The following is a 22,332-nucleotide window of genomic DNA, read 5'->3' as shown; positions in this document are numbered from 1 at the left end:
AGAATCAGATGCTTAATACGCTGAGCCACCCAGGTACCCCAGCTATACATTTTAGAAGCTTTTGTTGAAGTCCTTCAGGCAAGAAACATCAGAGAAATTTGCTTAATTTTTATTTTTTATTTTATCCTTTTGTCCAACAGAGGAAATCCTTTTGGATGACCAACTAATGGGGTTAATTTATGTGTTTAGTTTCCATCCTGTTGTCTTATTGGTAATGAATGCATGAGTTTTTAAACAAAACTTTCAGTGACCTCATACAGATGTGATTTGGGCTTTTTCTCTGGAAATTACCTGGAAATCATTAGTATTTATTATCTTATAACCCCCTGAAGCAAATAGCTTGGAGATAGCCAGCACTTTGTCACTTAATATGCCGAGGTTAGAGAATAAATTACATGGTACAGCCAGGCATCTAAGAAGTAATTCATGCTGCCCTAGGTAATCTCTCTTCCTTGCTTCCACAGTACCTTTTTTTAAAGAAAGTACACTTAGATGATTACAGTGACAGGGATTTGTAAAGAAAGGCTCCTTGTTTGCTGAAGACTGGGGAAGAGAAATCTGCCTCCGCACCCATAAAACCCAACCCTGTGCCCACCTTTTCTATTTATGCTTTACTCATTTTAATGTGTCGTCTTCTGAGAAGCAGCATGAGAAAGTGGTTACGGGCACATGACTTTGGATCTAGACTACCTGGGAATCCCAACTGTCCACTGACTGGTGTGTTTCCTTAAGCAAGCTAATTAACCCCTTTGGGTGTCAGTTTACTGATTCATACAATGGGAGAAACAATAGTGCCAGACTCCTAGGGTTGGTTGTGGGGATTAAATATGTTCATGTAAATGAAACACTGCAGTTCCCAGGATAGAGCAGGTACACTCGAAGTGTTAGCATACGCTGCTAAGAAAGACTGGAAAAGTTGCATGGGGGCTGAGGATTTTCTGTCCCCCTCTGTTCCCTGCTGCATTCTAAACACCCAGCACTGGGCTTGACTTGTAGCAATGGAATTTCACAAACACTGTGGGAGAACCAGAGCTTCCCTATTTGCATTAGCAAAATTGCAGTGGTTTCTAGTCAGCCAGTTGTACTTAAATATGTTAAAAAATTGTTTTGCCCCCAAGCTTTCCCTTAATGCTATATAATAATACTATAAATAATCAGAACGGTTCCTTTATGTATATAATTTTTATTCCAATAGTAGCTCTCAATTTAAGTAAACTTATTTTATAGAAATTTAAACCTAAGGTTTTGATAGTTCAGAAAGCTGGCTTAATTACTGTTGCTTTGGCAATATTCATGCAAGACAAATGTTAATTTCACTAATACATCTTCTTGCTAAGATATACTGAACAAAATTAGGATATAATCATTTAAAAGAGACTCTGAAGGTGACTTTTACAAAACACTCTAACATAAGATGCACCTCTTTAAAGTAGCAGATGCTTTGATTGCAGGTGGGGGGCACTGATGGCTGGTGTTTCAAATGGGGCATGAATGTCACGACCCTCCCTGTTGTCCTCCACACAAGGGGTGAAAAACGCAGATGAGAATGAACTGCGGGAGATTGCCTCTGAACCAGACAGCACTCACGTGTACAATGTCGCTGAATTTGACCTGATGCACACAGTTGTGGAGAGCCTGACGAGGACAGTCTGCTCCCGGGTAGAAGAACAGGACAGGGAGATCAAAGGTAAAACAAGGAACAGAGGGCGGTCATTCTATGCATGTGGATATTACTCTGTGCAAAAGTCTATCTTGGATTATGACAATTCTTACCATTTTTTTATGTTGACTTTCTAAAAGAGTCCTTTATTCCCCTAAGACGTGAATCATCAGAGTAGAAAAGGGAATATACTGACATCCCACTGAGAGAGGAATAGTTTAACCACTAGATAATTTTCTCCATGGTGTTGCATTTAGACCATCATGTTTGTTTGCTTTTTTTAACTAAGCTTTGGGTTTTGAGATAATTGTACATTTATATAAAGTTTTAAGAAAGAACGTAGAGAGAGATCACATATACTTTACCATTTCCCCTTATGGTAACGTAACAAAAGTACAATACAATATCCCAGTCAGGATACTAGCATTGATAGCCACAACACAGAACATTTCCATCACCATGGAGATCATTCCTGTTGTCCTTTTATGGCCACATTCACTTATCCCTCCCCACAACCTCTCCCTCACCCCTGACAACCACTAATCGGTTCTCCATCTCTAAATGTTTTCCATTTTGAAATTACATAAATGGAGTTATGCGGTATATAATCTTTGGGGACTGGCTTTTTTCCTTCAGGATAATTCCTGGCCATTCATCTTGCTTGTTGCATGTATCAGTAGCTCTTTCCTTTTTACTGTTGTGTCATATTCCAGGGTACAGATGGACCACAGTCTGTTTAACCATGAACACATTGAAAGACATCTGAGTGGTCTCTATTTTTGGCTGTTAGAAACAGAGCTGCTATGAACATTCATGTATAGGTTCTTGTATGAACATAAGTTTTCTTTTCTGTGGGATAGTGCCCAGGACTGCATTTGCTGCACCATATTGTAGAACCATGTTTAGTTTAGCTTAGTTTTAGCTAAGAAACTGTCAAACTATTTTCCAGAGTGGCCGCAGCATTCTACATTCTCACCAGCAATATATGAGTGTTTATGTTTCTGTTCATTGTCACCAATATTTGCTGTTGTTACTATATTTTATTTTGGGCATTCTGATAGGTGTGTAGTGATATTTCACTGTGGTTTTCACTTGCATTCCCCCGATGACTAATGAAGTTGGACATCTTTCCACATGCTTATTTTGCATCTGTATTTGCTCTTTGCTTGTTCATGTCTTTTGCCCATTTTCTAGTTAGACGTGTGAGTGTGTGTGCATGTGTATGTCTAGTTTTTAACTGTTGAGTTTTGAGAATTCTTCATTTATATTTTAGGTACTTATCCTTTGTTAGATATGTGGTTTGTTAACTATTTTCCCCCAATCTGTAGCTTGTCCTTTCATCCTTTTAACAAGGTCTTTTGCAGAGCAAAAGTTTTAAATTTTAATGACATCCAGTTGATCAGTTTTTCATTTTATGGTTATTGCTTTTGGTATCAAGCCTGAGGATTCTTGGCCATAAATTGTAAAAATTCCCCTTTGTATTTTTATTCTAAAAGTTTAATGTTTTACATCTAAGTCCATGGTCTGAGTTAAATTTTGTAAAAGATTTGAAGTTTAGTTCAAGGCTTTTTTTTTTTTTTTTTGCCTATCAGCATGCACTGATGGACTAATTAGTCCAGCACTACTTACTGAGAACGCTCCGTTTCTGCTACTGAATTGCTTTGTACCTTTGTCAAGTATCAGTTAGGCAGATCTGTGTGGGTTATATCTGGGTTCTCTAATCTGCTCGTTTGAATCTATGAGTCTAACCCTTTTCTAATATCATACAATCTTGATTTACTGGAGCTCCAGAAGTCTTGAGATTGAACAGACTGTGTTCTCCCTGTCGATTCTTCTGTTTCAAAATTGTTTTCACTGTTTTACTTTCTTTACCTTTCTATATAAGTGTGATAAGAATCTTTTTTTTAAAATTAAAAACATTTTTTTACTGCTTATTTATTTTTGAGAGACAGAGACACGGTGTGAGTGGGGGAGGGGCAGAGAGAGAGAGAGAAAGGGAAACACAGAATCTGAAGCATGCTTCAGGCCCTGAGCTGTCAGCACAGAGCCCGAGGCAGGGCTTCAACCCACCAATGGTGAGATCATGACCTGAGCCAAAGTCAGAGATTTAACCAACTGAGCCACCCAGGTGCTCCAAATGTGAGAAAAATCTTTATCCTACAAAAAATCTTGTTGGGATTTTGTTTGGAATTGCATTAAATCAATTCTCAATTATCAAATATTAATATGAGAAGAATTAACATCCTTCCTGTGTTGATTTTTCCAGTCCTCAAAATTGGTAAGTCCTTCCATTTGTTTAGATGTTCTTTGATTTCTTCATCAGCATTTTATAATTCTCAGAATACAGGTTCTATACAGATTTTGGTCTATGTACATCTAAGTGTTTCAGTTTATTTTGAGTGATTTTTATTGTATTTTATTTTTTAATTTGGTATCCACATGTTCATTGCCAGTATATACAGATCCAATTATATTTTTGTATGTTTGTTTTGTATCCTATGATCTTGTTATTTGAACTTGCTAATTAATCCTAGGTGTTTTTTTTTCTCTAGATTTTCAGGAATTGTGTATTTAGGAAATAAATCATACCCTTCACAAATAGGGATAGTTTTATTTCTGTGGTTTTTATCTCTGTGCTTTTTATTTTCTTGCCTTATTTCACTGGCTAAAATTTCCAGCACTGTGATGACTAGGAGTGATGAGATGAACATCTTTGCCTTATTCCTCATCTGGGGAGGAGAATTTCTGCTTTTCAAGGAATTAGTTCATTCCATAGAATTTATAGAATGTAGGTGTGGAGAGTTATTCATAGTATTCCCTTATTATTTATGTCTGCAGGGTCTATAGTTTTTCCCCCGATATAGGTAATTTTTGTGTTCTCTCTCTCACTCATTTTTTCCTTTTTCAGGCTTGCTAGAAGTTTGTTCTTAAATGAAAAAACAAGAACTTTTCAGAGAACTGGCTCTTGGTTTCATTGCTTTTCTCTGTTTTTCTTCTGTTTTTAATTTCATTGATCTTCTCTTATTTTTCTTATTTTCTTTCTTTTACTGGTTTTGAGTTCATCTTGCTCATACTTTTCTAGATCGTTGAGGTGAGAACTTAAATTACTGATTTGAGACGTTTCCTCTTTTCTTTTTTTTTTTTTTTTTAATTTTTTTTTCAACGTTTATTTATTTTTGGGACAGAGAGAGACAGAGCATGAACGGGGGAGGGGCAGAGAGAGAGGGAGACACAGAATCAGAAACAGGCTCCAGGCTCTGAGCCATCAGCCCAGAGCCTGACGCGGGGCTCGAACTCACGGACCGCGAGATCGTGACCTGACTGAAGTCGGACGCTTAACCGACTGCGCCACCCAGGCGCCCCAAGACGTTTCCTCTTTTCTAATGTAATTACTTACATGGGATAATTTTCCTTCTCAGCACTGCTTTAGAAGAGCTCTACAAATTTCAATATTTTGTATTTTCATTTTCATTCATTTCAAAATATTTTTTGATCTTCTTTGACATGTCCTCTCTGACTCATTGATTATTTAGAAGTGGTTGTTTATAGTTTCACAGTGCTTGCATGTTTTTCTATTACCTGTCTGTGATTAGTTTCTAGTTTGATTTCATTGTCATTAGAGAACATTCTCTATGTGATTTTTACTGTTTTAAATTTTCCGATGTGTGTTTTATGGCCTAGAATGTGGTTTATCTTGGTACATGCTCTGTGGGTGCATGAAAAGGGTGTGTATTCTGCTGTTGTCATGTACAATGTTCTATAAGTTTTGACTGGATCCCGTTGGTTGATGGTCTTGTTGAGTTCTATATCCTTGTTAATTTTTCTGTCTAGTCATCTTATCAATGGTTGAGGGAGAGATGTTGAAGTCTCCATCTATAATTATGGATTTGTCTATTTCTTCTTTCAGTTCTGTGGGTTTTACTTTATATATATTGCAGCTTGTTGTTTGTTGCACACATATTTAGGATGCTATGTTTTCTTGGTGGATTAGCCATTTATCATTATGTAATGTCCCTCTTGCCTTTACTAATTTTCTTTGTTCTTAAGTCTGATATTAATATATTTGTCTGATATTAATATAGCCATGTCTATTTCCTTTTGATTAATGTTTACATGATACAACTTTTAAAATCTATTTATGTTCAACCTACCTATATCATATTTGAAGTGAATTTCATGTAGACATATGGTCATATGTTTTAATCCACTCTGATAACCTCTTCCTTTTAATTGGTATGTTTAGGCAGTTTCCATTAATGTAATTACTGATATATTTGGGTTTAGGCCTGATATTTATTTGTTGGTTTTTTTTTCTTATTTTTTCTCTCTGGTTTTCATTTCTCTGTGATCCTTATCTTTTTTTTCCTTTGGGTTTCTTATAGTTCTTAGAACTCTGTTTTTGTGTTTCATAGTGTTTTTTTTTTTTTTCTGGAATTTCTTTTTTTTTTTAATATATGAAATTTATTGTCAAATTGGTTTCCATACAACACCCAGTGCTCATCCCAAAAGGTGCCCTCCTCAATACCCATCCCCTACCCTTCCCTCCCTCCCACCCCCCATCAACCCTCAGTTTGTTCTCAGTTTTTAACAGTCTCTTATGCTTTGGCTCTCTCCCACTCTAACCTCTTTTTTTTTTTTTTTCCTTCCCCTCCCCCATGGGTTTCTGTTAAGTTTCTCAGGATCCACATAAGAGTGAAACCATATAGTATCTGTCTTTCTCTGTATGGCTTATTTCACTTAGCATCACACTCTCCGGTTCCATCCACGTTGCTACAAAAGGCCATATTTCATTTTTTCTCATTGCCACATAGTATTCCATTGTGTATATAAACCACAATTTCTTTATCCATTCATCAGTTGATGGACATTTAGGCTCTTTCCATAATTTGGCTATTGTTGAGAGTGCTGCTATAAACATTGGGGTACAAGTGCCCCTATGCATCAGTACTCCTGTATCCCTTGGATAAATTCCTAGCAGTGCTATTGCTGGGTCATAGGGTAGGTCTATTTTTAATTTTCTGAGGAACCTCCACACTGCTTTCTGGAATTTCTTTGTATGGCTTTTTTAGTGGTTGTTCTGGGTATAATGTTATATATACATATAAATTATTCTAGTCTGCCTGTGTTGACATTTGGCATTTTGAGTGAGGTGTAGTTATTATCTCTTTTCAAGTTCCTTTATCACACCTGTGTATAATATAATTGGCTTAAATGTTTCCTCTCTATATCTTCAGAACCGCATCAGAAAATATTATAATTCTTTAACTATAAAACAAAACCTAGGAAACTCAAAAAGAGAAGTAAAATATGTTTATCCATATTTTTATGCCCTCATTCTTTCTTCCTTTCTGTGGCCACAGGGTTCTTTCTTTTCATTATTGGGTTTTTTTTTTTCTATTTAAAGAACTTCCTTTACTCATTCTTTTAGGATAGGTCTGTTGGTGGAAAATCCTCTGATTATTAATTTTATTTCATCTGAGAATGCGTTGATTTTCTCTTCATCCTTGAAAGCTATTTGTGCTAGATATAAAGTTTGGGATGGACAGCTCTTTTGTTTTAATACTTGAACAATGTGCCACTTCCTTCTGGCCTGCATGGTTTCTGATGAGGAATCTGCTGTGACTAGAATTTCCCACCACCATAGATAAGGTGTCATTTTGCCCCTGTGGCTCCTAAGATTTTTCTTTTGAGTTTAGTTTTCAGAAGTTTGGTTGTGGTATGCCTTGGTGTCAGTTTCAATGGTCATTTTTGGGGGTACCCTTATTTCCTTGAATCTGTAATTTATTTATTTATTTATTTTGCCAAATTTGGGAAATTTTCAGGCATTATTTCTTCAAGTACCGATTCACCGCTAGATGTCCTCTGACACCATCCCAGAGGGGACAGGGAGTGGTGTTTCAATACTAGTAGGTGGGGTTGGAAGTCCAGGCTCTTCATATGGTCTCCACTGATATCACAGATGGGGGTGTGGTGGAAAGATTTGTTACCACCTGTCAGGGGTGATTATCTCTCTTCCCTACTTGACCTTTTCTCACAGGGCTCTGGCTGTGGGCTGGGAGGGGGAGAATGTTGGGGCATGCCATTACAGCCAAGAAAGTTGGAAGTGTTGGCTACCCACTTAGTAGCCTTTGCTGACATGAATAGGGGTGGGGCCACAGGGTTTTTGTGTAGTATTTGTCGAGAATAGAACAGTTATTGCCTGAAGTTTTTCTGTCTTGGCAGGCTGACCCTTTTCTTGTCCTTTGGCTGGAGAGAGCAGGCTTTGTTGGGGCTTTTTTTTTTTTTTTTTTTTTGTCTGTATCTATTGGTGTTTCTAGGTTGCTGGATTCTTTAGTTCCATGTGTAGGACATATGAGGTGAATGGAAAACTCAGGAATTCATCACTGTAGTATTCCTTGGGTCCTGCCATCCCTTATTTGCCATCCCACATACAAGGTTGTGATCTGAGAAGAGGGTGATATCCATATCCTCCTTTGAGAATTTGGTTTTATATCCTGCTTTCATTGTATCCAGGGTGTGGAATGATTCTATTTGGCTACATCTCTTCCATCATTCCTCTTTCCCTGGACCAGATCTCTTGGGACTAGGTTGGACAGCCAAGCGGTAGTTTCTTGAACACATTTTTCTGAGTATCTTAATGAGACTACTTTAGAGACCGACTTTTCCCACAAAAAAAACTCTGTATGTGGTTCTTGATAGAGCATATAATATAGTTCCTAACCACAGTTAAGTGTTCAATAACTATGGTTTCCTCCCCCCCACCCCGCCCATCATTATTCTGGTTACTAAAGTCCCTAGATGGTAAGAAATCCTAAAGGTCAAGGACTTTTAAATTTACATGTCCCAAATCTTTTATAGAATCATTTGTTTTAACATGTATATAATACACACAAAATGCTAATATAGTGTCTAGCTCATACTGAGCTATTCAGTATATGTTAGTTGCCTTTTCTTCTCTTTTTACTTTCAGATACTGATCATTTGTTGAATTGAAGTCTTCGGAAAAGACTATACCCCTTGATGCCTAAAAATATAGACACTTAGGTCAAAAACTCAAGTACCAATCTCAGCTCTGATATTTACTAATTGTGAGAGTTGGTCATTATTTAACCTCATTGTACCTTGGTTTTCTCTGTACCTTGGTTTTCTCTCGTACCAAATGGAAACAATAATAGTAACTATTAGAGTTAAATAAAATAATACTTCTAAAGAACTCAAGAGAGTACCTTTAGATACACACATGCTCAATCAATGTTGTGTTTTTTTTTTAATTGTTATATAGCAATGTCTTTAAGAAAGTATTTTGGAGTCAATGCCTGGCTTAGGATAGTGATTGGTACATAACAGGCACTTAAATGTTTCAGTGTTTCAAATGTCAGAATGAATAATTGAATCAACTTGGCTAGAAATGAAATATTAGAGGTAGCATGAAACCAATAGGCATTTCTAACTAATGGGGTTTCCTGGGTACATAAGAAGTAACTTTGGGAAAGAGGTTCACTTTATGTGTTTCTCTACTCTAGCATCAGCCCTTGCCACCATTGGGCCGCCTACACAGCTGATTACTTCTGAAGTCACTGCCAGGAGCTTTATGGTTAACTGGACTCACGCCCCAGGAAAAGTGGAAAAATACAGAGTTGTGTATTATCCTGCCAGGGGCGGAAAACCAGACGAGGTAATAAGGAGACGATATTTTCAAACCATTATTTTCATTCCCTCTAGTCTTCCACTGTAGTGAGGACAAGACAGAAATGCATATATGAGGAGATGATTCTGTCACAAACATTTAAAATTCTTTGGACTGAAGTACATTTGCATGTGTCCACTTTGTTCTCCCATCTCTCTGGTTATGGCATTTATACCTTCTCCTCCCACCTCTGTCAAATAACCCTCGGGGCTGGTCATGTGTTCATTTCTAACATGACTTATTTTGACTTTTCTTCTTTGTAAAATCAATACGTTCTAAAGCAGAAGGAATCAGTAGTTAATTATGTGGCCAGAGCCCCTTTTTGCTATTCATGTATTCTTTCTACTTTGGGAGTGGTCTGAACTTTCTGCCTTAATGAAGTATGCACGTTCTAAATTATGTGGTCATATCGTCCTCCAGGGTTTGGGATTTCTAGACATTTGTGGAGAGATTAGTGCCATAGAGAAGCCACAGTAAAGTATCTGTAGCCAGCTTTTTTCATGGTTTGGCCATCACAGGAGAGAATACCTATTGCCAGATGACTAGGTCTTTCCCATTTCCTACCTTTGACACAGTAGTCACAGGGAATATGTTAAAATGTGATGAAAGTTCCCTTTCTTGCTTTCTTTTTGAAGTGCTAACCTTAACCTTTTGTTGTTCCAACCTCTGATTGACCTCAACGTGCCTCACAATTTTTTATGTATTATGGCAGGATTTTTAATTTTTTTCTTGAATGTTAGAGAAGTAGATCTGGGAGATTTAAATCATCTGGACCCCCTGGACCCACCCCCCCAAAACAAAGTGCTTCCAGTGGTTATTTTTCATGACTACTAAATCACTTAAATGCTTCCCAAAACTCCATGGAAAAATATCACACGTCAACTGTTTTAAGTAGAGGTGGTTAGGATAACAGTTAGCCAGGGAAAGACACTCTCCGTCGGGTATGGATTACTAAGGGACTTTTGGATATATTCCATGAAAGGTGCCTCGCTTCACATAGGAATTCAAGGAGAATTAACTGCCACAGTGGAAAAGAGGATGTGGCACAAGTAAGAAAATATTTAATGAGGGGCGCCTGGGTGGCTTAGTCAGTTAAGGGTCCAACTTCGGCTCAGGCCACAATATCACAATTTGTGAGTTCAAGCCCCGCGTCAGGCTCTGTGCTGACAGCTCGGAATTTGGAGCCTGCCTCGGATTCTGTGTCTCCCTCTCTCTCTTCCCCTCACCTGCTTGCACTCTGTCTCTCTCTGTCTCCAAAATAAATAAACCTTTAAAAAAATTTTTTTTAAAATTTAATGAAACATTCTTGCTAGAGATATTTTGCTGTTTGGTTTCAATTCTGCATGTCAATTCAATGCAATTTCATATTCTCATTCCTTGAACTGTTCTTTGATCAGGTGGTGGTGGATGGAAGCGTATCTTCTACGGTGTTGAAAAATTTAATGTCTTTAACTGAATATCAGATAGCAGTCTTCGCAATATATGCTCACACGGCTAGTGAAGGCCTGCGGGGAACTGAAACCACACGTATGTATTGAACGTCTGACTTTGTATGGCGTTGCTTCAGTCGCCTTTCCTAAACTGGAATTCCTCTCAGGTTGTCCTGATGGCCATCCTGAATCAAAGTCATAGAAAATAATAGCGGTGCCATACGTGGTATTGGCCCATCCTGTAATTGCACTTGGCAGGTGCTGCCTATTGAGAGGGATGTCATAAAACTTGGGTATGTTTAGGTGGTTAAGGGTGCAATACATGTATTAACTCAACAAATGTTTGGTGAATGTGTATTATCAACTAATTTAATTACTGACTCATTCACGTCTCCTCACTGTCTCTGATTGAATGCGTTGTTGACGGGTATCTGTTCACTCATATATTTGTTCATTCAACCACCCATTCTGTCATTTACTAAGTGACATGACTGTTTTTAATTGCTGCTTCATGTCAGACTCTATGCTTGGTGATGGGTATAAAATAATGGTCAGAAGAGTCTCCTTGCTCTTGACTGGCTCCCAGAGAAATGTGCCCATCACTGTACTGGGTTATAAGAAACTAGAAGATGTTGTTTCTGCTTTTAAACATTCACTGTGTTTTCCCTCTCAGAAGGGGTTTGCATGGCTGTACGAATATATTTAAGGATGAATATCATCTGAAAAATAAGCAAGCACGCTGATAAAGGGCAGAGGATTAAAAAAAAATTATCTTGCAGTTGCTTTACCCATGGCTTCTGACCTTGAACTGTACGATGTGACTGAGAATAGTCTGAGGGTAAAATGGAATGCAGTGCCCGGAGCCTCAGGATACCTGATCCTCTATGCTCCTCTCACAGAAGGTCTGGCTGGGGATGAAAAAGAGGTAAACACCTGCTGTCTACTAGAGTCCCAGAATCTTTGACTTCCTGAAAATGGATTTTTTAATTATAAAAATTTAATGTATAATACTTAGAAAATTCACATCAGTAAAAAGGGGAAAAAAATCACCTGTAATCCTGCCACCTAGAAATCGCTATTGTTAACATTTACTTAAGTCCTTTTCAATGCATTTTTAAACACAGCAAATGGGAATGGTTTTGTAGTCTTCTGTTTTCATTTTGTTTATTGTGAATACCTTTTCATACCATTAGAGAATATTTTATATATTCCTTTTAAACAGTTGGTTCGTTGGTTTGTACCAGGTCATGTTTACTTAATTGCATGTTATTGGACATTTAGATAACGTGTTGTATAAATATGCTTTTGTGATCATTCTTAACACGTAACTTCGCAAGGTTGTCAGATTATTTCCTTAGGATACATTTATAGAAACGGAGTTTCTTTTTTCAAATGGCATGCAAATTATTAAGGCTTATGCTAAGCATTAGCAAATGATTCTAGAGAAATTTGTTATAATTTATATTGCTGTATGCAATTCACAAATGGCTATTTCCCTCTATGTTCACTGACTTAGAAACTTTTTCTTACCAATTTGAGAAGTAGAAAATGTATTGCATTGGTATGGATTATTTTTTTTTTGCATGTATTCCATTTTAAATGTTGAATCTTTGACTTTCAAATGATTTAGTCTTTGTTTTTAATTTATAGGGAATGATGACTATAATATAGATATTCAAGGAATAAAGAGGAAATGTCTGTAACACTTGGGAGTGTGAGACCAGGCAGAGAGAGTGATTAATAGGGGGGAGTTCATAACTCAAGCCTTTGATATTGTCTAACCATTGTCTTTAACATTGCCTCTGGCGACAGAAATGTTTAGGACAAAAAATGTGGTGAATCTGAGTATCAGGAACAGAGCATTGGTGACATGTGGGTTTTTTTCTTATTTCCAGGGCTTAGACAGCTTTACTTCATTTGGATTTAATGTTGATCTGAATTATTTTGGCAGAAGGGAGACTTCAAAAATGATGCTAGAAAGATGATCAGCTTCACCAAGAAGGAAAAAAAATAAGAAAGAAAGGAAATACCAGTTCACACCCAGTAGATTAGCAAACAGTTTTTAAAGTCTAATAATAACTGCATATTAGTGAGTGTACAGGAAACAGAATCATTCATGTAAATTGGTATGCAAATTGGTACAGCTGCTTGGAGAATAATTTGAAATAATATCATCAAGTTGAAGATATGTACCATTTTTTTTTAGGAATATATCTTAAGGAAACCTCCTGCAAGGCTTTTTTTGGATACAAGCACTTGGTCAGAACAGAATGTTGCAAACGACCAACATGTTCATCAATAGAGGAATGGAAAATAGCAACATATTTATACAAACAAATACCATAAAAAATATAAATATCATCTCTGTCCCCTTATATCAATGTGGATAAACATAGTATTGACAGAGAAAAAAATTGCAAAAAATTATGTTCACATGGTTCCATTTATGTACATAGTTAAACATACAGAACTATATATTATTTACAGATATAAACATTGTAGAAGTAAAAAGCTGGATCAGTAAGATGCATCTCATCCCTAGGGTGGAGGTAGTGAACAGAAAGAACGAGACAGAACTTTGGTTTTATCTGAATATATTAGCTCTTTTTAAAATAAGATCGGAAGTCAATATGACAAAATGTTCCTATCTATTGAGTGGTGTGTGGAGGGTGAATTATATTCTTTTCTCCACATTTATTTTCTATATGTTGAAATACTTCGACATTAAAATTTCTAATTTGACAATAACATTGGCAGTTGTGTGGCTGGAGACTGACTATGGAGATATTTTTCTTTCTTCCAAAACAAAAATAAAACCATGCTGTGATGCACTTGTCACACTGCTGAGAATGTTGGCTAGTTTCTTTGACTTCAAGGGTCAGAAAAATCATTCTGGAATCAAAAAGCAAATTGCAACATTGGAGGTCAAGGTGGGTTGATTGTTGATCTCTTCTGAATCCTGGGAGAAAACTGCGATCCCAAGTGCACGGGCCCCTTTGTTGAATGGAGCGGACAAAACTGGTCCAGTTCGATCAGGCTTGAGGCAAACACTGGGCACCCAGCCTAGGGAGTGGTTAGAATTAGCCAGTGGTGAGAGGTGCCCACTTGGCTGTGTCCCCAGCTTGCTTAGAGCTTATACTCTTTCTAGACAACATTTGTGACTCAGTTCCACCCACACTCCTTTGAGGACTAAATTTTTGACACTGTTATCCTCTCTGAGATTACTACTTGTCCAGATGTAAAGAGTTATCCTAAAACAGCACGTGTGGTACATTCATTTTTGTATGGTACCGTGGCATCTGTTCCTAATATAAAGTGACACAAGACAGTGAAAAATTATGACTGAAGCCTGTCTGAATAAGGGGTTGCAAGGAGACAAAATTCTCACCTTAACTCATTTGCACTCTGATCACCAGGAGTGGTGCACACTGGCAAATGATCTGATAATGTGTGTTCTTTTCAGATGAAAATTGGAGAGACCCACACAGATATTGAATTGAGTGGGTTGTTGCCCAATACGGAATACACAGTTACAGTTTATGCTATGTTTGGAGAAGAGGCCAGCGATCCTGTTACGGGCCAAGAAACGACATGTGAGCAATTCAATTGTTCAGAAGAAATGCTGTAATAAAAACCCAAATAAATGTTGGGATTCTAAGTTGGAAATACTGGTTTAAGTTGAAACTTCTTAAGAGCTAATTGTAACTTAAGAAAATGTAAATTTTATGTAGGGGAAGGAAATGTACTAGTTGATTAAAAAAAAGGAGGGGGCAGTCCTAAAAAGTGATGTCCCTGCGTACCTGTTCCTAGGACGGGCATTGTTTTTTTTGGTTGTTATCAAAAAAAATTTTTTTAACATTTATTTATTTTTGAAAGACAGAGAGGCAGAGTATGAGTAGGGGAGGGTCAGAAAGAGAGGGAGACACAGAATCTGAAGCAGGCTCCAGGCTCTGAGCTGTCAGCACAGAGCCTGTTGAAGGTCTCAAACTCACAAACCGTGAGATCATGACCTGAGCAGAAGTTGGATGTTCAATTGACTGAGCCACCCAGGCACCCTGAGGACTGGCATTTTTAATGCAGTAAGGAAACTAGACATTGTTCCACCATGCTGCTGTATTTAACTGGACTCCAGAAAATTTTAGAGCAAAGTGTGCACAATTCTTGAAATAATTCTATTGCTTTTCTCTCTCCTATACTTTCTCTCCAGCCCCTTAAGTATTAAGAGAGTCACTGAGTTCTATAGGCACTTTAATGACAAATAATCAACGTGTATTGAATTAATGAAAATAATTGGCCTTTGGGGTGAGGAAGCATTATACTTTGTGGCTATGGCTGACAACCATGGTTATTTGTCTTCTAGGTTTTTTTTCTGCTGGCCCTATCAGCACTATGTCACAGGCTCTCACATCAATGATCAATTGCCTGGGTTAAACTCTAATTGCTCTTCTGCTCCAACTGCGACTTTGGCCAAGTTACCTCAATCTTATGACCCGTATAATGGGGACATTGTAATCTCTTTGCAGTCTATTGTCAGGGTTTAATGAGATACATGAGTTATTATAATGATCAGTTCCAGATCTTCTCGGATTCATATAGAGCACGTGATAGACCTTCACAATTGTTTTTACTGTAAACCTGTAAAAGCTCACGAAACTGTCAAAGATTATTGATAAATTTTAATCTGTTGAATTGGAAGGGGGGCCTTGAAGAAGTACAAAAAGCTGTGGAATTGATGGTCAAGAATCTGCAGAAATACCATTGCCTCTTTAAATAGTTTTAAAGCAACAGCAAAGTGTTTGTTTTTATTTAGTTTCACAAAGCCACTGGGATTTATCCAGGGCAGGACTCCTCCTCATTGAGTCAACAAATATATATTGAGAACCTGCTATATTGGGGATAAAGCCAAGAACAAAATTAATCCCTAATCCTCTAAAATTACAGTATATTGAGTGAGAGATATAGTAGACCAATAAAAGTGCAATATAAAAAATAAACCAAGGGTAAAAGGTAGCATTGGAGTGGAAGAATTACTTTACATACAGTGATCATGGAATAGTTCAGTGAGAAGGTGACATGTTCAGAAACCTGAATCTTCGATGACTCAAAGGTTTCTGGCCTAAGCAGTGGGGAGAATGGGATTTCTATTTGCTCAGAGGGAGAGATTGAGAGAAGATTGGAAGAGATGGCTGAGTCAGTGGTTCAGTTTTGGACAAGTTAAGTTGGAAGTGCCTAATGGATACCTAGATGGAAAGGACAGAGGCCATCCACCTCATTTTACACATGGGAAATTGCAGAGAGGGGGAGTAGAGTGACTTTGCCAGAATCATATGACAGTTGAATGAAATAGCTAAGATATAATTTCAGGTGCTCTGGTTTTTGATCCATTAGGTTTCTTATTTACAGCAGGTCATAATAATAGCCTTGATTGGAGAAGAAGGGCACAAAGAATTTATCTAAATCTTACTTATTTCTTAGCATGTATAATTTATCAATACTATTCATTCTTTACAAGGAAATTTTTTTCTTTGTTAATTTGTTAATTTTCTTTGTTATAAGTTATTATCTGGGTGAAATTTTTCATATGTAAGTAGTTGAGAAGTCAAAGATACTGGGGGTTTTGTGGCTTTTTAACATATATATTATTTAACATTTTAATTATGTTCTATTCCTCTTACTGCAAAGTGCCTTTAAGTCCACCAAGAAACCTGAGAATCTCCAATGTTGGCTCTAACAGTGCTCGGTTAGCCTGGGACCCAGCTTCAAGAAAGGTCGCTGGTTATCGAATTGTGTATAACAACGCAGATGGGACTGAAATTAATGAGGTAAACTGTGGATCACAATGTCTTTTTTTTTTAAATTTTTTGAAATGTTTATTTATTTTTGAGAGAGAGAAAGAGAGAGTGGCAGAGTGCAAGCGGGGGAGGGGCAGAGAGCGAGGGAGACACAGAATCTAAAGCAGGGTCCAGGCTCCGAGCTGTCAGCACAGATCCCAACATGGGGCCCCAACCCATGAACTATGAGATCATGACCTGAACCGAAGTTGGAGGCTTAACCGACTGAGCCGTCCAGGCACCCCACAATGTCTTTTCTTTTGGCGGTTGTATATTAGTTTTTAATGGCTGCAGAACCAAATCATCCCAAACTATAATGGCTTAAAATAATACTAACTGTTTATTTTATCTCATGGTTTCTGTGTGTGTCAGGAATTAATGTGTCAACTACTTGGACATGTAGTTCTGGCTTGGGGTCACTCATGAGATGGTAGCCAGAGAGTGGCTGGAGCTGGTGTCATCATAATGGCTCCTTCATTCCTATGTCTGGTGCCTGGTCTGGGAAGACTGAATCAGCCGGGAGCCAGCGCAGCTCTCTGTATCTCTAAGTAGCCTCTTCACATGATCCCTCCAGCATGGCAGCTGTAGGGGAATTAGACTTTTTGCATGTTTGCTCAGGAGTCCCTAGACCTGTGTCCAGAGAGAGAGGGAGAGAGACAGAGAGAGAGAGAGAGAGAGAGAGAGAGTGCAAACATGTGCTAGGTGGAAGCTGTGTCACCTTCTGCCACACTCCACTGGTAGGAGATATCACAAGTCTCTACATGGATTCAACATGGGGAGGAACACAGGTCCCTCCTATGGCGGGAGGCAGGAGGGATGGGAGACATATGTTGATGTGGCCATCTTTGAAGTATATAGTCTGCCCCTGTGGAAGGAGGTGGAGAAGTAGGTGTCTTCCTAGATGTTGTAAACGAGAAATAATGACAGTGTTATCCAGGGTATCCTTCTGCTGTTGAGTAAACTAACATCTGAAAGATGCAAGTCAGATGAGTTAAATACAAAACTGAAGAATTCAAGTTTTGTGTAGGAAGATGCTTTGAAATAACAGAAGTTATTAAAACTCATGATGATGCAGTATCTTATACTCAGTGACTAATACTTTTCATTAATTCTTTCCTTGGGAATATATTTTAACAGGATTGATAGCAGAGTTATTATTATTTTTCCTCAGCTTGGTCCAAGAAATTAAGACCAAGAGGGAAGTATGTTGGAGTACATCACTTCTAGTTTCTGACCAAATAAAGAAACTATTTTCATTTGCAGAGACAAACTGTTTCCTACAATTAAACCCAAACAGTAGTTTGCAGAATGGCCCCTCATACAGGACATTGGGTAATGAATGGACAATACTGCACATTTGCTGTTATTTGATATTTGTATATATTGTAAAATGATCAGCACAAGAAATCTACTTAACATCCACTTAAAAAATATATAGCTGTGGTGGTCTCTTAAGATATTTTATTTATTTGCCTTAATGAAGAATGACCCCAGGCTATTTATTTGTTGAGAGCTACATATGCTTTTTTTGTAGGGTTTTCAATCTTGGAGATGCCTTTGGCACTTACTATTTCTACTTTGTGTTGTGCTGGAAAACTAGAAAACTGTATTTAGTAAAACTGAATTTAAAACATGAGAAAATGGACTACAAATGAAAATCTGAGAAAACATTGTTTGAGTAAAATACATAAACAATGTGTGGTTTTGTAACATTTCCATCTTAACTGGTGTGTGTGTGTGTGGGTGGGTGTGTGTGTGTGGGTGGGTGTGTGTGTTCTTATTTCTTAATTCTTAACCATGCAATTGGGATTAGATGTGGCTAGACAAATGTCTTTTGTTTACATGTAATATTACTTTGCCTAATTTGTAATATTACTGATTTGCCTAATATATGATTTTAAGGGTGAGTATTCCTACCATATTTTAATAACTTTAACTTTAACTTCTATTAATTAAGCTTTTACTTATAGGTAATACTACAATTGGGCTTTTAGGAAATTTCCAATACGTTCTGAAAGGAACTTTAAAATGTCCCAAATAAAATCTACTTCTATGTAACATGCAATTGATTGTAAGCTTTTGTTTACATGTTATATATCTGTGCTTTACCTCCTGTTCCTCCCAACTTCCTTCCTTCACTTCCTCTTCCTTGTATCCTTTCTGCATTACCTGTCTCCCCGACTGCTTGGAGACCAAGGAAGAAAAATAAAACAGAGCACCCAAATGTCAGTGATGATGATGATGATGATGATGGTGGTGGTGGTGGCTCACACGTGTTGAGCACTTACCTTGAGCCAGCCACTGTTCCGAGAGCCCTCTCATGCAATCCTTAGAGAAACGTGCTGAAAACATGTTGTCAAACGGAAGACAGAGCCGTCTTAGATAGCATGTGCTAGGAGGGGATTTGGGGAAATGTACAAGCATGATGGAAAACTAAAGTGCTGCCATTTGAGTTTTATACACGAAAGGCCAGTTTTCAGACTCCAAGGCAAGTCCAGTTCCCGACAGCTATGACTCAACAACAGAGCCCGAAGTGGAGTCCAGTCCCTCTTTCCTCATCAAGGGCTCTATCTTCATCCCTCCCAGAATTAGGCTGAAATTAAGCTTTTAGGCCAGACTGTTTGAAAAATTTTCAAAAATGGTTGCATAACCGTGAGATCATGGTCATTTGTTATCATTTTCCCAAATTCTTCTACATCTTGAAGGTCCTACCAACAGAATCAGTTCCAGAACTTAGTCTAAAACATAATATAACTAGCAAAAATATATGACACCTTAAAGGTTTCATTTGGTCAAATAAAATAATCAATAGTTAATGCATAAAATATGGTCTGTTCAGGGTCAAATAAAATGCTTTAATAAATAAAATAGATCTTTTCAACAGATACAAGGATATATGTAGAAACATATATTGAAAAGGTATACACTTACACCTATATGCTTTTATGTATATAAATACGTATATAAAGGGGCAAAACTGTGTGTGTATATACACACTATTCCCCTTTTCATCTCTTGGTGTACCTGAGAAACTTTAATTTTTAACTGCTTTTGTGGATGTTTGATATCCTCACTAAATTGCTATTGGTCACATATTTGAGACTTAGAGGTCAAGGCATAAGTATCCATTCCAGTTAATAGTTTTGTATCTGGAAAGCTAGTTAAAGATCTTTGGGCCTCCTATTCCTTCTTTGTGAAATAGCTATTATAAATGCCCAGGGTTTGGTGGGGGGAGGAGGACGCTAAATAAGACAATGAATGTAAAGTTCTTGACACATCGTGAGTGCTCAGTAGATAGACTCAGCTATTATTTTTTTAAGTTTTTTTTTTAATATTTATTTTTCGGAGACAGAGAGACAGGAGAGAGTGCGAGCAGGGGAGGGGCAAAGAAAGAGGGAGACACAGAATCCAAAGCAGGCTCCAGGCTCTGAGCTGTCAGCACAGAGCCCCACGCGGGGCTGGAACCCATGAACCACGAGATCATGACCTAAGCTGAAGTCGGACGCTTAACCGACTGAGCCACTCAGGTGCCCCTAAACTCAGCTATTATAATCCAAAACAACAGAAGCAATATGCAAATATAACTTAGAAGAACATGTCTTGAACTCATATTTTAAATATGCATTTGTCTTTTCTGTGAGTTGAAGTAATGAAGCCATACTGTAAATAGTGTTTACAAGTGTAGGATTTAGAATCTGAAACATTTGTGTGGAGGTACTAGGTACTAGCTGGTTTTCCACCGGGCAAGTTCCTTAACTTTTCAGAGTCTCAAGTTTACCATCTTCAAATTAAGCATAAAGATTAGCTAGACTACAAGACTGTGGGCTAACAATTAAGTGAACTAATTCACGTGAACCATACAGACAATACCCGAACCAAAGTAAACATTAAATGCTAAGGATGACCTATAATATTATCAGGCCCAGACTCAGAAGAAGATAACCCCATATTTTCAGTTAACTCCTGCTGTGTAACTAACACCCCAGCTGAAAATGACAATCCATGATTATGTAACCTGGGCAGAGCTCAGCAAGGACAGCTTGGCTCTGCTGCTCCTTGTAGTGTCAGCCGAGGTGACTTGCATTTGTGTGGGAGCTTGACTGGGCCAGACCTTCCAAGATGACTTCACTTCTGCGTCTGGTGTCTCAGCTGGGGTAGCTGAGAAGGCTGGGGACGGTTGGCCCTCTCTGGCAGAGTGGCTCAGGGCTCCGATTGTGTGAAAATGGAAGCTCCTCCTCCAGAGCTGACCCTCTCCTTTTTGACCTGTGGTTGATTTCTTAGTGATGCATATGGTTTCTGGATTGGTTCTTAGTTCAGATGAGCCCTTTATTATCTCTCTTAAAAAGGAGATTTGGTGTCTCCTCTATGTACTCAAAAGCAAATATAATTCAACACGCAGTACTGAAGGAGCAAAGCAAGGTCCTGCCCTGAGGGGGCTTACACTCAATGCATAGGATATAAAATAACTTCAGGCTGTGTTTAGTACTGGGGAGGAAACAAAAAAGGATGATGTTAGGGGGTAACACTATGAGATAGGTGGAAAGAGAAACCCCCTGTGAGGAGGTAAAAGTTAAACACAGTCCTGAGAGATGACCTAAGTCTAGTTTTGAAAAGAGCTAGGGAGAGAGGGTCCCAGACAGAATGAATTGTGCATGCAAAGGCCCTGAGGTGGGAAAGACATGGAGCTGACAGGTCAGTGTGACTGGGGCTCAGCAGGTGATTAGAACTTCGGCAAGAAGGGTGCCTGGGTGGCTCAGTTGGTTAAGCGTCCAACTCTTGATTTCTGCTCAGGTCACGATCTCATGGTTTATGTGATTGATCCCTACATCGGGCTTTATGCTGACAGCAGAAGAGCCTGCTTGGGATTCTCTCTCTCTCTCTCTCTCTCTCTCTCTGCCCCTCCCCCTACTCACGTGTGCTCTCTCTCTCTCTCAAAAATAAAGAAATGATTTTTTTTTCAAAAGAACTATGGCAAGAAAAAGGATCACTGCTCCAAATAATGCAAAGCCAAGGCTGCGGGATGCTCTGTTTTGGTTTGGAAGGCAATTGATAGCCAAGGAAGGTTTTAAGTAGGAAAATGACTCATTTTAGATTTTGATAAAGGTCACATTGACTGCTATGAGCAAATCCCTACAGGAAGCTTAGTCACTTTCCCCTTAACTTCAGGTACTCTCAAGGTTAGTCATCGTTAGTATCATAAATAACAGATCTCACTGACATTGCTCTGAATGTCTCTTGAAAATATTTTAAGTGGGATCTTTTTTTTTTGGGGGGGGCAGAGTCTGCTTTCAGGTAAATAGATTCATTTCTTCAATTCCCCAGAGTCTCTTTATAGCTAGAGTGAGTGTCTTATTGTTAGTACCTCTCTTATAGGGGTTTTGTGAGGGTTAAATGAGAGAATGTATAGAAAGTGCTTAAGCGGGATACCACTTACTTGGTCTATAATATGCCCTCATTGCAACATACCTCAGAGGCCCAAGATCCAACCTTTCAGTGATAAAGCTGCATCTATTTTTTCTCTTAGTCGAGGATGGTTTTGCTCAGGGTTCTGTATTCTAGATCCTGCTTCCATTTCTTCTTACTTTATGGTTTCTTTCTTCATTTTTTGCTGTTCCTATCTCTAATCCTTCCCTTTCCTATACCCTAGGTCCTTATCTTTGGGCTTCATCCCTTATGCCCTCTAAAGAGATTGGTACATATCTTTCCCAAATATGTCTTTCTGTG

At 38.2% G+C, this 22,332-nt stretch overlaps 1 protein-coding gene across 5 annotated transcripts in view; it reads left to right on the top strand.

The window, feature by feature from the left end:
- Nucleotides 1–22,332, top strand: part of COL14A1 (collagen type XIV alpha 1 chain) — a 213,351-nt gene that overhangs the window by 57,093 nt on the left and 133,926 nt on the right. For all 5 annotated transcript variants that reach the window (XM_045453805.1, XM_045453809.1, XM_045453810.1 and 2 more), the window contains exons 9-14: nucleotides 1,526–1,687; nucleotides 9,184–9,335; nucleotides 10,745–10,874; nucleotides 11,557–11,702; nucleotides 14,241–14,370; nucleotides 16,460–16,599. In XM_045453805.1, the coding sequence (XP_045309761.1) occupies nucleotides 1,526–1,687; nucleotides 9,184–9,335; nucleotides 10,745–10,874; nucleotides 11,557–11,702; nucleotides 14,241–14,370; nucleotides 16,460–16,599 (860 nt within the window). The remainder of the gene's footprint in view (nucleotides 1–1,525; nucleotides 1,688–9,183; nucleotides 9,336–10,744; nucleotides 10,875–11,556; nucleotides 11,703–14,240; nucleotides 14,371–16,459; nucleotides 16,600–22,332) is intronic.

This window comes from Leopardus geoffroyi, chromosome C3 (genome assembly GCF_018350155.1).
Source record: "Leopardus geoffroyi isolate Oge1 chromosome C3, O.geoffroyi_Oge1_pat1.0, whole genome shotgun sequence".
In the NCBI taxonomy this organism is placed as follows: Eukaryota; Metazoa; Chordata; class Mammalia; order Carnivora; family Felidae; genus Leopardus; species Leopardus geoffroyi.
This window is presented reverse-complemented; position numbering and strand designations above follow the sequence as displayed.